Below are 16,943 nucleotides of genomic sequence, written 5' to 3' on the forward strand. Positions count from 1 at the left end.
GAGCATGACCTAGTTGCTGGAGAGTGCGGACGGAATTATAGCTAATGTAGCTGCACACCAGTTGTGAAGGAAAGACCAGTCTAGCGTAGAGGAGAAAGATAACACCTGTATATTACTTGAGAAGTGAAACAGATGAGGGTTAAAGAGGAGGGCTGAAAAGAGTATGATGAGGAGCAGACCACGGTCGAATGTAAAGCATGAGAAAGTATTACATGTACAGTGCATTGGGAAAGTATTCAGACCCCTTCACTTTTTCCACATTTTGTTACATTACTGCCTTATTCTAAAATGGATTAAATAGTTTTTTTCCCTCATCAATCTACACACAATACACCATAAGGACAAAGCAAAAATAGGTTTTTAGAAATGTTTGCAAATTTATTACAAATAAAAATTAAATATCACAATTACATAAGTATTCAGACCCTTTACTCAGTACTTTGTTGAAGCACCTTTGGCAGCAATTACAGCCTCAATTCTTCTTGGGCATGACACTACAAGCTTGGCACACCTGTATTTGGGGAGTTTCTCCCATTCTTCTCTGCAGATCCTCTCAAGCTCTGTTAAGTTGGATGGGGAGCATCGCTGCACAGCTATTTTCAGGTCTCTCCAGAGATGTGAGATCGGGTTCATGTCCGGGCTCTGGCTGGGCGACTCAAGGACATTCAGAGACTTGCCCCGAAGCCACTCTTGCGTTGTCTTGGCTGTGTGATTAGGGTCGTTGTCCTTATGGAAGGTGAACCTTCCCCCCGTGTCTGAGGTCCTGGGCGTTCTGGAGCAGGTTTTCATCAAGGATCTCTCTGTGCTTTGCGCTGTTCATCTTTTCCTCATCCTGACTTGTCTCCCAGTCTCTGCTGCTTGAAAAACATCCCCACAGCATGATGCTGCCACCACCATGCTTCACCGTAGGGATGGTGCCAGGTTTCCTCCAGACGTGACGCTTGGCATTCAGGCATTCAGGCTTCAGAGTTCAATCTTGGCTTCATCAGACCAGATACTCTTGTTTTTCATGGTCTGAGAGTCCTTTAGGTGCCTTTAGGAAAACTCCTTGAGGAAACCTGGCACCATCCCTACTGAGAAGCACGGTGGTGGCAGCACCATGCTGTGGGGATGTTTTTCAGCAGCAGGGACCGGAAAACTAGTCAGGATCAAGGGAAAGATGAACAGAGCAAAGTACAGAGAGATCCTCGATGAAAACCTGCTCCAGAGCGCTTAGGACCTCAGACTGGGATAAAGGTTCACCTTCCAACACGACAACAACCCTAATCACACAGCCAAGACAGCCCAAGAGTGGCTTCGGGACAAGTCTCTGAATATCCTTGAGTGGCCCAGCCAGAGCCCGGACTTGAACCCGATCGAACATCTCTGGAGAGACATGAAAATAGCTGTGCAGTAACGTTCCCCATCCAACCTGATAGAGCTTACAGTATGCCGCTGCTACACCATTGTTGATGCTGTTTTTTGTAACTATGGTACTAGTTCCAGTTATGGTAAAGTCACATCCCAATTATAAAGGGTAAATAAATCTCTAAATACCACCATACACAGTATACTGTATACAATTATATTTGTCCTTGGGCCAGGGGACCTTATGTTCATGCTTCATAGTTTCATACGCATTACATTTCATTTCCATTTCAGTCAAGAAAGCCATTTGTATTGAAGGGTGTTTGATATTATCATAGAGAGGGAATGAAGGTCCATATCATATAGATGACGTAACATTCCATCCTACACCTCCCAATTAACCTTCCATGCAAGCACTCCACAGACTAAACATAGAGTAGTTACCGCCTCTGTTAAAAGAACAATGACTGCGGCTGATTGTAAATAATGCAATGTCCAGGATTGGAGATCACATTTATATCAATGCTAAACCACAAAAACAACTGACTGACTGTCACAGCAATGGACAGTACTGGGTGTAGTGTAGTGTACTGACTGACAGACTCAGCAAAGAACAGTACTGGGTGTAGTGTAGTGTAGTGTAGTGTACTGACTGACTGACTCAGCAAAGAACAGTACTGGGTGTAGTGTAGTGTAGTGTAGTGTACTGACTGACAGACTCAGCAAAGAACAGTACTGGGTGTAGTGTAGTGTAGTGTAGTGTAGTGACTGACCGACTCAGCAAAGAACAGTACTGGGTGTAGTGTAGTGTACTGACTGACAGACTCAGCAAAGAACAGTACTGGGTGTAGTGTAGTGTAGTGTAGTGTAGTGTAGTGTACTGACTGACAGACTCAGCAAAGAACAGTACTGGGTGTAGTGTAGTGTACTGACTGACTGACTCAGCAAAGAACAGTACTGGGTGTAGTGTAGTGTAGTGTAGTGTAGTGTAGTGTAGTGTAGTGTAGTGTAGTGTACTGACTGACTGACTCAGCAAAGAACAGTACTGGGTGTAGTGTAGTGTAGTGTAGTGTAGTGTAGTGTAGTGTAGTGTAGTGTACTGACTGACTGACTCAGCAAAGAACAGTACTGGGTGTAGTGTAGTGTAGTGTAGTGTAGTGTAGTGTACTGACTGACAGACTCAGCAAAAACAGTACTGGGTGTAGTGTAGTGTACTGACTGACAGACTCAGCAAAGAACAGTACTGGGTGTAGTGTAGTGTAGTGTACTGACTGACAGACTCAGCAAAAACAGTACTGGGTGTAGTGTAGTGTAGTGTAGTGTACTGACTGACAGACTCAGCAAAAACAGTACTGGGTGTAGTGTAGTGTACTGACTGACTAACTGACTCAGCAAAGAACAGTACTGGGTGTAGTGTAGTGTAGTGTAGTGTAGTGTAGTGTACTGACTGACAGACTCAGCAAAAACAGTACTGGGTGTAGTGTAGTGTACTGACTGACAGACTCAGCAAAGAACAGTACTGGGTGTAGTGTAGTGTCCTAACTGACTGTCACAGCAATGGACAGTACTGGGTGTAGTGTAGTGTAGTGGTGTAGTGTACTGACTGACAGACTCAGCAAAGAACAGTACTGGGTGTAGTGTAGTGTCCTAACTGACTGACTCAGAACAGTACAGGCTACCAACAATGTGTGTTTGTGGTAGTAATCAGACAGAGCAGGCTAGGCTCAACCTTTACGCATAGTCTCATTTGGTCATAGTCTTCCAGTTTCATGTTATGTCCCAAATGACACTCTATCCCCTATATAGTGTACTACTTTTGACCAGAGCCCTATGGTTCCTTGTCAAAAGGAGTGACCTATAAAGGGAATATGGTGCCAATTGGGACATAATCTATGTATCTACCAGAGCTGTAACATAAAGGTATAAAGATGTCCTTATGGATAATTTTAGAGCTAATAGAGCTTGTGCCCGTATACTCTGGATGACTATGATGTTCCAAACGGCTCCACAACGCCAAGCGATGCCGTGAAGGCAGGCACAGCAAGCACAGGTAATGTTTAATGTCAGCCCCTGGGGACATAATGGCTCCAACACCTCAGTTATTTCCAGTCTCCCCGAGGCCACAGAGCAACTCCACTCTCAGGGCAAACAAGCCTCTGCTGAACATTAATGCCTCCAAGAGGGGTTCGAATGGAGATGGATCCACACGCTCAACATGAAGCTTAAAGTAGAATTTGGGGAAAAGATTGGATGCATCGTTGTAAAATTGTGAGGTGACCTTTTGGTATGGATGTTGTTTAATATTAGAACATTGTACAAATTGTGATAAAAGTAACACTTTTGCTTTCAATACCTTCCCCCCCATCTAGAAGGGTGACTAAAAAACCCATACATATGGCCAGTCTACATAGGGCCAGTCTACATAGGGCCAGTCTAAATAGGGCAAGTCTACATAGGGCCAGTCTACATAGGGCCAGTCTACATAGGGCAAGTCTACATAGGGTCAGTCTACATAGGGCCAGTCTACATAGGGCCAGTCTACATAGGGCCAGCTACATAGGGCCAGTCTACATAGGGCCAGTCTACATAGGGCCAGTCTACATAGGGCAAGTCTACATAGGGTAGGCCTACATAGGGCCAATCTACTGTACATAAGGTCAGTCTTATTAACGCCAGTCTACATAGGGCCAGTCTACATAGGGCCAAGTCTACATAAGGCAGATCTACATAGGCCCAGTATACATACGGGCAGTCTATAAGTACAGTCTATAGGGCCAATCTACTGTACATAGGGCCAGTCTACATATGGCCAGTCTACATAGGGCCAGACTACATGAGGCCAGTCTACATAGGGTAGGCCTACATAGGGCCAATCTACAGTACATAAGGTCAGTCTTATTAACGCCAGTCTACATAGGGCCAGTCTACATAAGGCCAGTCTGCATAGGGCCAGTCTACATAAGGCCAGTTTACATTAGGCCAGTCTACATAGGGCCAGTTTACATAAGGCCAGTCTACATACGGCAATTCTACATAGGGTTAATCTATATATGGCCAGTCTACATATGGCCAGTCTACATAAGGTCAGTCTACATAAGACCAGTCTACATAGGGCCAGTCTACATAGAGCCAGTCTACATAAGGCATGTGCATAACATACTTTTAGTAACTTAAGTGTAGGTCATAATCAAAATATGAATTATGTGCTAATATAATATATGTTTCTTAGAACAATTGAATGCACATTCCCCTTTGAGCATTTTGTTCTGAGTGATCATTTATTATAGAAATGTTAAGCCTGACTAGAGCGCACAGGGAATTTGTAATCATGTTTGTTTTCCAACTTGAATAACATTTTGTAAAACCAAAATGTATTAACTTTTTGTGAAACCCAAATGTAATAACATTTTGTAACAGACAATGCCAAGTTAAGGGTTGGCTGGGTGACAGTACAAAGAAGGCCTGTTAACATTTGCATTGTTTGATGAATGAACCAACTAAGTAAAAGAAGCCCCGTGTGTGCTCGACAAATAAAGAGTATTTCAGGAGGAAATGTCACCGATTTATATGACAGACAAATAATACAAGACGGGTTATTGAATACCACCAAAGTTTGTTACACATTCCCAGTGACAGATGATATCTATGTCTCAGGGTTGGAAAAACAATGGGTATAATTTTAGTAGCTAGTAAACTAAGATAACTCTCATGACCTCTCATGACACTGTTTTCTTAGCTAGACAAAAAGAACATGTAAATATTAGTCAGCCTGATTACTGGGCTGATAACGTTTTCCAGGACTCATAAAGGAAAACCATTGTTCTGAGTGTTGTGGTATGGCTCCTGCTCAGAGGGAAAGTTGTTGAAAGTGGCAAGTTCCTGTCTCAAAACACGCACACACGCACGCACACACACACGCACGCACGCACGCACGCACACGCGCACACACACACACACACACACACGCACACCATACCCCACCAATTGACCAGAGAAACCCCATATGACCAAACCTAGAGAGCACATTGCCCATGCATGAGTAGGTCTTCTGGAATGACGCTTCTCTACATGTGTTGCCATGGTGATCGATAACATTCACAGCTCGTCAGCTGTGTGCTGTTCTGACATGGACGCAGCAGGCTTATGTAACATGGTTGCAATCCAATGGTTCAGGGTGTATGTAGTACAACGATGGGCCATCTTGTCCCAGAGTGAGTTAGTGTCAATTTGTTTGGCTCATTTCTACAAAGCGTCCATTCTCATAGCGTTAGGTTTTTACCAATAGGAGATGCAGCAGCGTAGAGAAAGGACCATGTCTGATGTGGATGAGGATAGTACTGGAAGATAGAGTTGCTTTAGTGGAACAATTATCCTTCCTACATTACAGTAGAGATGACTCATGATTCGATTGCTTTCATCATCACTCTATCAAGGAAAAAAAGAAACAGAAAACAGCCTAGCTGCTCCACAATACAGGTCTACACCGGACATCCTGGGGTTGCCTGTGACGGAGGAAGGTTTCACTGTATATATCATCCTCCTATTCAAGTTCATTAAAAAAACACACTCACTACAGCCAGCTAGTTATAGAGAGGGGTGGTTGCTAGTTCCCCCGAATAGCCATGATCCTTTGTAAAGCCATTTTAGAAGAGACAAACACAATTACTGCAGCCTACTCAGCTCTTTGCAACACCTTTTCATCTGAAAATCCAGAAATAACCAATTGTGGGCATGGAAACAGTTCAATCTACAGAACCACTGCAATGTGTTGTATTTAAATATAGCACAACGGAATTGTACAAGCTGTGTACAGTCGTGGCCAAAAGTTTTGAGAATGACACAAATATTCATTTTCACAAAGTCTGCTGCCTCAGTTTGTATGATGGCAATTTGCATATACTCCAGAATGTTATGAAGAGTGATCAGATGAATTGCAATTAATTGCAAAGTCCCTCTTTGCCATGCAAATGAACTGAATCCCCAAAAAACATTTCCACTGCATTTCAGCCCTGCCACAAAAGGACCAGCTGACATCATGTCAGTGATTCTCTCGTTAACACAGGTGTGAGTGTTGACGAGGACAAGGCTGGAGATCACTCTGTCATGCTGATTGAGTTTGAATAACAGACTGGAAGCTTCAAAAGGAGGGTGGTGCTTGGAATCATTGTTCTTCCTCTGTCATCCATGGTTACCTGCAAGGAAACACGTGCCGTCATCATTGCTTTGCACAAAAAGGTCTTCACAGGCAAGGATATTGCTGCCAGTAAGATTGCACCTAAATCAACCATTTATCGGATCATCAAGAACTTCAAGGAGAACGGTTCCATTGTTGTGAAGAAGGCTTCAGGGTGCCCAAGAAAGTCCAGCAAGCGCCAGGACCATCTCCTAAAGTTGATTCAGCTGCGGGATCGGGGCACCACCAGTACAGAGCTTGCTCAGGAATGGCAGCAGGCAGGTGTGAGTGCATCTGCACGCACAGTGAGGCGAAGACTTTTGGAGGATGGCCTGGTGTCAAGAAGGGCAGCAAAGAAGACACTTCTCTCCAGGAAAAACATCAGGGACAGACTGATATTCTGCAAAAGGTACAGGGATTGGACTGCTGAGGACTGGGGTAAAGTCATTTTCTCTGATGAATCTCCTTTCCGATTGTTTGGGGCATCCAGAAAAAAGCTTGTCCGGAGAAGACAAGGTGAGCGCTACCATCAGTCCTGTGTCATGCCAACCGTAAAGCATCCTGACACCATTCATGTGTGGGGTTGCTTCTTAGCCAAGGGAGTGGTCTCACTCACAATTTTGCCTAAGAACACAGCCATGAATAAAGAATGGTACCAACACATCCTCCGAGAGTAACTTCTCCCAACCATCCAGGAACAGTTTGGTGACGAACAATGCCTTTTCCAGCATGATGGAGCACCTTGCCATAAGGCAAAAGTGATAACTAAGTGGCTCGGGGAACAAAACATCAATATTTTGGGTCCATGGCCAGGAAACTCCCCAGACCTTAATCCCATTGATAACTTGTGGTCAATCCTCAAGAGGCGGGTGGACAAACAAAAGCCCACAAATTCTGACAAACTCTAAGCATTGATTATGCAAGAATGGGCTGCCATCAGTCAGGATGTGGCCCAGAAGTTAATTGACAGCATGCCAGGGCGGATTGCAGAGGTCTTGAAAAAGAAGGGTCAACACTGCACATATTGACTCTTTGCATCAACTTCATGTAATTGTCAATAAAAGCCTTTGACACTTATGAAATGCTTGTAATTATACTTCAGTATTCCATAGTAGCATCTGACAAAAATATCTAAAGACACTGAAGCAGAAAACTTTGTGGAAATTAATATTTGTGTCATTCTCAAAACTTTTGGCCACGACTGTATATTGTCAAAATGTATGAGTCACAATATAAAACATGTATGTATGGGAATGTGTCCAGTATTTGAAGCATCAAACATTTCTGCTGCACTGCAGAAGTTATGGATATCAGTCTTAATGCATTTATATGCCAATGATGTTCAAGCTGCCTTTTATCTTAGGATTCTTTGTCATCAGTTTTTGAGACTAAATACATACTGTTTTAGAAATAGCACAGTATATAGATGTAGACTGAAACATACTGTACAGTGCTATTATACATATAAGTATATATAGTATAAAATATATGATTTGGACTTTAAATGTCTTTTACACACAGATCTACAGCACATCACCTCAGATAGCCGTATATGACAGTTACAGTAAGGAGATTGACAGTTTATATTCCCTCTGGCCCTGACTTCTTGAAACCCACCTGCAGCACATATTATTTACTTCCTTATTTATTTCAGTACAGACTAGTCACATTTCACTACTCTAAAATTAAACAAGCAAACACTTTTGTTGTAAACAATGTGTTAACACTATTTAAATGATTGGTCTTGTGGCAATGGACTATTTGGAGTTTTTCTTCATATAGCCATGACTAGAGCCGAGCCCATCTGTGGAATGTGCATGTTACCATGTTTGTGTCACATTTCACAGTGCATATGAAACACTTCACAACAAACATATTGCTTTTCAAGCTTCTGAATTTACTTTACATCAGCAACCTACGGTATGTAATACAACTTTGATGTTATAGTCAGAAGTAACAATCATTACTATGTTATTTCTCATACAGATACAGATAAAGTACTGTAGACTGGTAAAGATAGCAGAACGTAAGAAACCCTTTCAGCTCTATTCTGTGAAATGATGCCATACTATCCATTGTCAATATAAAATAAATACATACATCTATAGTTCATTATTGTAAACATTTAAACAGAGGGGAACATACAGCTACTGTAATGCACCTTGACTGAGAAGAATCTGTTTAAAAACTGCATACACGCTGTTAGAGTCATTGGCTTCAGTTCAGTACATATACATCATGAATAAGCCTGCAGTCTGGAAGCAGTAGAGATGTGTTTTTAGTATGTCTTTGTTCACAGTGCTCCCTTTATGACCTCTCACACGCAGTCTACTTTCACTTGGTTGTTGTTGGTTATTAAAGGGGATGGCTTGACTCTCTCCGCAGCGTCGTTGGAACTGTCAGGGAACAACAACGTCACAGTGCAAAGCGAGACAACTATCCGTTTGTACTCCCTCCGGAAGTTCTGGTTGAGCAGTCCATAGACGATGGCATTAAGGCAGCTGTTGAAGTAGGCCATGAAATAGCTGAACACGAACAGCCACTCTGGAATCATGGGTATTACTGCGGCGGGGTTGACGGCCACTGCCAGTCCGATGAAGTTCAGCGGTGCCCAGCACACAGCAAACAGGACGAACACCACAAACATGGTGACAAAGTTCCTCACGTCATGCGGCGTGAGCCTAGGCCTGAACTCGGGCTTCACCCTCCGCCTCACCTGGATAACCAGGATCCAGATCCTCAGGTAGCAGTAGGTGACGATCATGATGGGCAGGATGAAGTGGAAGAAGACCACGGCGATGGTGTACGCTGAATTGGCCGACTGGACGAACGTACATGAATACACCCTGGGATCGTACTGCAGCGAGCCCACAAAGAAGTTGGGCACCAGGGCCACCACAGTCAACAGCCAGATGAGCAGGACATAACACAGGGAGTTCTTGTCACTGTACAGCTTGTGGTATTTAAGACTGTGACATATATAGCAGTAGCGGTTGATTGCGATGCCGGTGATATTGAAGATGGAGCCGATGACGCTGAGTCCCATAAGGAAGCCGCTAACCTGACAGTGAATGAAGCCCAGGTTCCAGCCGTTGTTGAAGATGGAGGAGAGGACCAGAGGGTAGGGGTAGAAGGCCACCACCAGGTCTGCTACAGCCAGGCTCACCACAAACACGTTGCCTGGAAAACAAAGGAACGCTCTGTTTATTTATAATATCCTAATATCCTTATCTGAAAGGATCAACATCTTATACCCCTCGAAACCAGTACTGTTTTGATATTTCAGCTGTGTACAAGTGCATGTTGATTCCCAACGCTTTCATTTAGGATTTGAAATGACAAAAAATAAATCAATGGATCATATTCCCCAGTCTATATTCCCCAATAATAAAAGGTTGACTGAAATGGAATGACCTTTACTGCTCTCTCTCTCTTAGAGGGGATTTAACCACACATGGTGCTGAATCTCTGGGAAAAGTTGATCTCCTGCTTGCCCCCCCCCTCCACACAAACACACACACACACACACACACACACACACACACACACATGTCATTCGAGCTATTATGATCAAATAAATGTCTTAGGCTATGTCATAAATGGCACCATATTTCCTGTACCCTATTCTTTATGGTAGTGCACTATAGTGCACTATATAGGGAATAGGGCACCATTTTGGACGCCACCATATTATAACCTGTCCACTGGTGACCTGGACTGGAACTTGTTTTGCTATGTCTAGCCTCATTAATGCTAATCCTGGGTGACAGTGTGCCTCTTTGTTAGCAATGGTTTGGAACCATGACGCACTGTGGGGAATACATTTATAAAAGGTCCCAAAATGTGAGCTATGCCCTAGTCCCCTTAAACTCAACTCTGGATCTCGAAGCCAGTTCCACTGCCTTTTTTAATTGTTCCCTTCAAATCAGGGACTGATTTAGACCTGGGACACCAGGTGGGTGCAATTAATTATCAGGTAGAACAGAAAACCAGCAGGCTCCGGACCTAGTAGGGTAAGAGTTGAATACCCCTGGCTAGTCTTGGCTCAGACTATTGGCTCTGTTGCAGAATTACTAGTCTTAATATAGCTACTGTACTAGCTAGTCTTCATAGTGTTGAGAACTGTTATGACCAGTCTGTGGTGACCAGCCTGTTTTTTTTTTATTTTATTTTACCGTTATTTTACCAGGTAAGTTGACTGAGAACACGTTCTCATTTGCAGCAACGACCTGGGGAATAGTTACAGGGGAGAGGAGGGGGATGAATGAGCCAATTGTAAACTGGGGATTATTAGGTGACCATGATGGTTTGAGGGCCAGATTGGGAATTTAGCCAGGACACCGGGGTTAACACCCCTACTCTTACGATAAGTGCCATGGGATCTTTAATGACCTCAGAGAGTCAGGACACCCGTTTAACGTCCCATCCGAAAGACTGCACCCTACACAGGGCAGTGTCCCCAATCACTGCCCTGGGGCATTGGGATATTTATTTTTTTAGACCAGAGGAAAGAGTGCCTCCTACTGGCCCTCCAACACCACTTCCAGCAGCATCTGGTCTCCCATCCAGGGACTGACCAGGACCAACCCTGCTTAGCTTCAGAAGCAAGCCAGCAGTGGTATGCAGGGTGGTATGCTGCTGTGGTGACCAGCTTACAGGAATGTCTCTTTGAACAACTCCACTTATTCATTGTGGTTTCAAAAACAACAATGTTAATTTGTTCAAGTAGGAGTAACTAGATCTCCAACCTACAACATATGATATAAGAATATGACATTTTTAAAGGCCATAAATCCATGCACTATGGTTATATTTATAGAATGTGCAATGTAGGTCAAGTTACCAAACATGCAAACATTTAGTATGCTGGAAAGGGTCCACCCTGATGGTCATTGTAAAGCAATGCATTTCCTTCTCCATCTACATTACCTTGCATGCATCCTCCATATGCGCCATTGAGCTAGCTCATCATTTACAATTGGAAAAGTAAATGGGAAAAGGAGTTTGAAGTTTCCTGACCTGTCTGTTGTTTTTGCTTTTTTTTTTACTCCATAACTTGAAAGCCCTGATCTCTAAAATAATTTGAATATGTCAGGCTTGAAAATTCATTCAGCCATTTTGGCACATTGACTCACTACCCAAACCACACTCAACTGGTTTCTAGTGGTAAGAAATGTCATGTGATCACCTTTTGCCATCTAGTGGACGATCTGGGAATCAGTTGGGGGATATATTTACATCAATGGATAGGTAGAATAGGTACTTCAGCTTTCTCCTCATGTGTATATCATTCCTGTAAGATGACAAATAAAGGCATGGCATGTTGGACAGGCCTTGCACTTTTAAAATGGCTCTTCCTATGTGAATTTGTGCATGTTTAGAGCGTCACCATCAACCACCACATTCACCCACCCACATCAACCCCCACATCAACACGTACATCAACCATCCCACATCAAACCTCCCACTTCAACCCGCCCACATCAACCCCCCCCATCAAACCCCACAGCAAGCCCCCCACATAAACCCCCACATCAATCCCCACATCAACCCCCAAACAACCCCCAACATCAACCCCCTCCATATAAACCCCCTCACATCGACATCAAAGCTCCACATGTCAAGCTCCATATCAATTTCCCCAATCAACACCCACATCAACCCCCAAATTAACCCCCCACATCAACTCACATATCAACCCCAGACATCAACCCCCACATTGACATCAAAGCTCCACATATCAACCCCCATATCAACCACTAAACATCAACCCCCATATCAACCCCCCTACATAAACCGTCCCCACATCAACCCCCCCACATCAACCCCTCCACATCAACCCCCTATCAACCCGTCTACATCAGCCCCCACATCAACCCCCAAATAATCCCCCCACATCAACGCCCACATCAACCCCTCCACATCAACCCCCAAATCCCCCCTCCAACATCAAGCCCCCCACATCAACCCCTCCACATCAACCCCCAAATCCCCCCTCCAACATCAAGCCCCCCACATCAACCCCCCAACATCAATCCCCAAATCAATTCCCCAAATCAAACTGGCTGAAATAGCCGAATCCACTAATTTGAAGGTGTGTCCACATACTTTTGTATAGTGTATACACACATAATTTGAACTACTGGTCATCTCTGCTTCATGCTCTACCATGATGAAGAAGACTCATACTCTCAAACATCAACAGACCGAAAACAGATACCATGCTATAACTCTGCAGTTGCTTTGCTACAGATACAGTATATAACAAAACATTTCTACAACATGATTAAACAAGTGCCATGATACAGAATATGATGTCTTCGAACCTCCTGCGGAGACATTCTAGATGTATTTTCCCTCAAATTCATGAGGGATTGTTTTGTTTGGAAATAATCATAAAATATTTGACATCTTTATGATACATTACTTTGGAAATAATCATTCAATGTTTTATGTCTTTTTGATACATTACTTTGGAAAGAATCCTTAAATGTTTTACATCTTCATGATAAATGATATAACTTGGATTTAATGATCAGTTTTCCTCATTTGACAACCTCTTTTTGACGCTGCAGGGAAAGTGAGTGAAAGAGAGGCTTAGGGCTGGGTTCAATCTGTACCGCGGAAGTATCGCTTAAGATCTGCATTAAAATGTAATGGTACTTTCTGATTAAGTCGACATATGCAGCGTTTACTGTGATAGCAGTCTCCGCGAACGTGGGATCATTGCCTTTACATTAAAATCGAGCTTTAACGCGGATAAACAAACATAACAAAAATATATAGAAATAAAAACGAAGAAATGTTGGAAACAGTATTTATATACACAGTACAAAATCCAATGGCAAAAATTATGGAATTGCAAGACATTAACACCCATAATAACAAAGCAAAAACAGTTTTTCATAAATGTTTGCACATTCATAAAAAAAAGAAAACAGAAATTTTACATTTACATAAGTATTCAGACCCTTTACTCAGTACTTTGTTGAAGCACATTTGGCAGGGATTACAGCCTGAAGTCTTCTTGGGTATGATGCTGCAAGCTTGGCACACCTGTATTTGGGGAGTTTCTCCCATTCTTCTCTGCAGATCCTCTAAAGCTTTGTCAGGCTGGATGGGGCATGTCGCTGCACAGCTATTTTCAGGTCTCTCCAGAAATGTTCGATCGGGTTCAAGTCCAGGCTCTGGCTGGGCCACTCAAAGACATTCAGAGACTTGTTCCAAAGCCGCTCCTGCGTTGTCTTGGCTATGTGCTTAGGGTGTTTGTCCTTACAGAAGGTGAACCTTCCAACACCCCAGTCTGAGGTCCTAAGAGCTCTGGAGCAGGTTTTCATAAAAAAACTCTTTACTTCGCTCTGTTCATCTTTCCCTCGATCCTGACTAGTCTCCCAGTTCCGGCTGCTGAAAAACATCCCCACAGCATGATGCTGCCACCACCATGCTTCACCTTAGGGATGGTGCCAGGTTTCCTCCAGACCTACCGCTTGGCTTCCAGGCCAAAGAGTTCAATCTTGGTTTCATCAGACCAGAGAATCTTGTTTCTCATGGTCTGAGAGTCCTTTAGGTGCATTTTGGCTAACTCCAAGCTGGCTGTCATGTTCCTTTTACTGAGGAGTGTCTTCTGTCTGGCCACCTCAGCCCCCACATCAACCCCCCACATCAACCCCTCCACATAAACGCCCCCAACATCAACCTCCACACCAACCACCATATCAACCCCCCCACATCAACCCTGCTACATCTACCACTCCACAGCAACTCCCCCACATCAACCCTCCCACATCAACCCCCCCACATCAACGCCCCCCACATCAACCCTGCTACATCAACCACTCCATATCAACCCCCCCACATAAAAGCCCCAACATCAACCCCCCCCACATCAACTCCCCCACATCAACCCCCCCACCTCAGCCCCCTCATCAACCCCCCCACATCAACCCCTTACATCAACCTCCACATTAACCACCACATCAACCCCCCACATTATCCCCCCACATCAACCCTGCTACATCTACCACTCCCCATCAACCTCCCCACATCAACCCCTTTTGGCTAACTCCAAGCTGGCTGTCATGTTCCTTTTACTGAGGAGTGTCTTCTGTCTGGCCACTTTACCATAAAGGCCTGATTGGTGGAGTGCTTCAGAGATGGTTGTCCTTCTGGAAGGTTCTCCCATCACCACAAAGGAACTCTGGAGCTCTGTCAGAGTGACCATCGGGTTCCTAGTCACCTCCCTGACCAAGGCCCTTCTCTCCCTGATTGCTCAGTTTGGCCAGGCAGCCAGCTCTAGGAAGAGTCTTGGTGGTTCCAAACGTCCTCCATTTAAGAATGAAGAAGGCCACTGTGTTCTTGGGGACCTTCAATGCTGCAGAAGTTTTTGGTACCCTTCCCCAGATCTGTGTCTCAACACAACCCTGTCTCGGAGCTATACCTTCAACCTCATTGCTTGGTTTTTGCTCTGACATGCACTGTGAACTGTGGGACCTTATATAGACTGGTGTGAGACTTTCCAAATCATGTCCAATCAATTGAATTTACCACCGGTGGACTCCAATCAAGTTGTAGAAACATTTCAAGGATGATCAATGGGAACAGGATGCACCTGAGCTCAATTTCGAGTGTCATAGCAAAGGGTCTGAATACTTATGTAAATAAGGTATTTCTGTTTTTTATTTGTAATGAATTTATCAAAAAATTACTGTTTTTGCTTTGTCATTATGGGGTATTGTGTGTAGATTGTTGAGTAAAATTCTTTATTTATTAATACATTTTAGAATAAGGCTGTAAAGTAACAAAATGTGGAAAAAGGGAAGGGGTCTGAATACTTTCTGAATGCACTGTAAATATGTGAATGGTGTGTATGGACAGTACGGGCACTATGTGAATAGAAAAGGTGTTTACAGCAGTAGTTATATAGGATGAGCCTTGACTAGAATACAGTATATACATATGAAGTGAATAAAACAGCATGTAAACATTATTAAAGTGACCAGTGTTCCATGACTATGTACATAGGGCAACAGTCTCTAAGGTACAGGGTAGAGTACCTGGTGCTAGCAACAGTCTCTAAGGTACAGGGTAGAGTACCTGGTGCTAACCTGCTAGTAACAGTCTCTAAGGTACAGGGTAGAGTACCTGGTGCTAACCTGCTAGTAACAGTCTCTAAGGTACAGGGTAGAGTACCTGGTGCTAACCTGCTAGTAACAGTCTCTAAGGTACAGGGTAGAGTACCTGGTGCTAACCTGCTAGTAACAGTCTCTAAGGTACAGGGTAGAGTACCTGGTGCTAACCTGCTAGTAACAGTCTCTAAGGTACAGGGTAGAGTACCTGGTGCTAGCAACAGTGTCTAAGGTTCCGGGCAGGGTGCTGCTAGTGATGACTATTTATTAACAGTCTGATGGCCTGGAGATAGAAGCTGTTTATCAGTCTCTTGGTCCCAGATTTGATGCACCTGTACTGTCTCCACCTTCTAGATGGTAACGAGGTGAACAGGCCATGGCTCTGGTGGCTGAGGTCCTTGATGATCTTCTTGGCCTTCCTGTGACACTGGGTGCTGTAGTTAGGCAGTGAGCCCCCCGGTGATGCATTGGTTGTGACCGCACCAGCCCCTGGAGAGCCCTGCGGTTGCGTGTGGTGCAGTTGCCGTACCATGCGGTGCTACAGGATCTGTAGAAGTTCGTGAGGGTCTTAGAAGATGTCCAGCGGAACAGCAGTAATCTCGTCAACATAACAATCACTCTCAACATTCAGCAGAGCCTAAATCATTCATTTAGAAATACAGTACCAGTCAAAAGTTTGGACACACCTACTCATTCCAGGTTTCTCTTTATGCCAAGAGTGTGCAAAGCTGTCATCAAGGCAAAGGGTGGCTACTTTGAAGAATCTCAATATATAAAATATATTTTGATTTGTTTAACACTTTTTTGGTTACTACATGATTCCATATGTGTTATTTCATAGTTTTGATGTCTTCACTATTATTCTACAATGTAGAAAATAGTAAAAATAAAGAAAAACCCTTGAATGAGTAGGTGTGTCCAAACTTTTGACTGGTACTGTACATGTTATTCAATCATTGCACCTACACTGCCCGCGCATGTCAACGAGCATCTGCGTAGCCAGGCACTAAAATAGAACTTGGTTCTTTTTGCGAAGCTTGACGCGCTGCAAGTCCCGCCTCTCCCATCTCCTCATTGGTTTTTAGGAGCATATACCAACGTGCCATCTTCTCATTGGGTTTTAGGAGCATATACCCACGTGGGTGATTGAAAGATGAAGTGAGGTTCACACTCAGTCCAGTTGATGGTAGTAATGCACCTTAAAGTTGGTTGCTAACCGCCATATGAAGTCAGAAGAAGAAGCCTGAAGGAGGAGAGATTACTAGAAACTAACTCGGTTTACCCTTTTATCTGTGGAT

General features: G+C 43.8%; 1 protein-coding gene across 1 annotated transcript in view; it reads right to left on the reverse strand.

Moving 5' to 3' along the window:
- Positions 1–369: 369 nt before the first annotated feature.
- Positions 370–16,943, reverse strand: part of mtnr1ab (melatonin receptor 1A b) — a 29,117-nt gene continuing 12,543 nt past the window's right edge. The window contains exon 2 of the mRNA XM_071411432.1: positions 370–9,700. Coding sequence (XP_071267533.1) covers positions 8,838–9,700 — 863 coding nt within the window. The 3' untranslated portion in view covers positions 370–8,837. The remainder of the gene's footprint in view (positions 9,701–16,943) is intronic.

Source organism: Salvelinus alpinus, chromosome 7, assembly GCF_045679555.1.
Source record: "Salvelinus alpinus chromosome 7, SLU_Salpinus.1, whole genome shotgun sequence".
Taxonomy (NCBI): domain Eukaryota; kingdom Metazoa; phylum Chordata; class Actinopteri; order Salmoniformes; family Salmonidae; genus Salvelinus; species Salvelinus alpinus.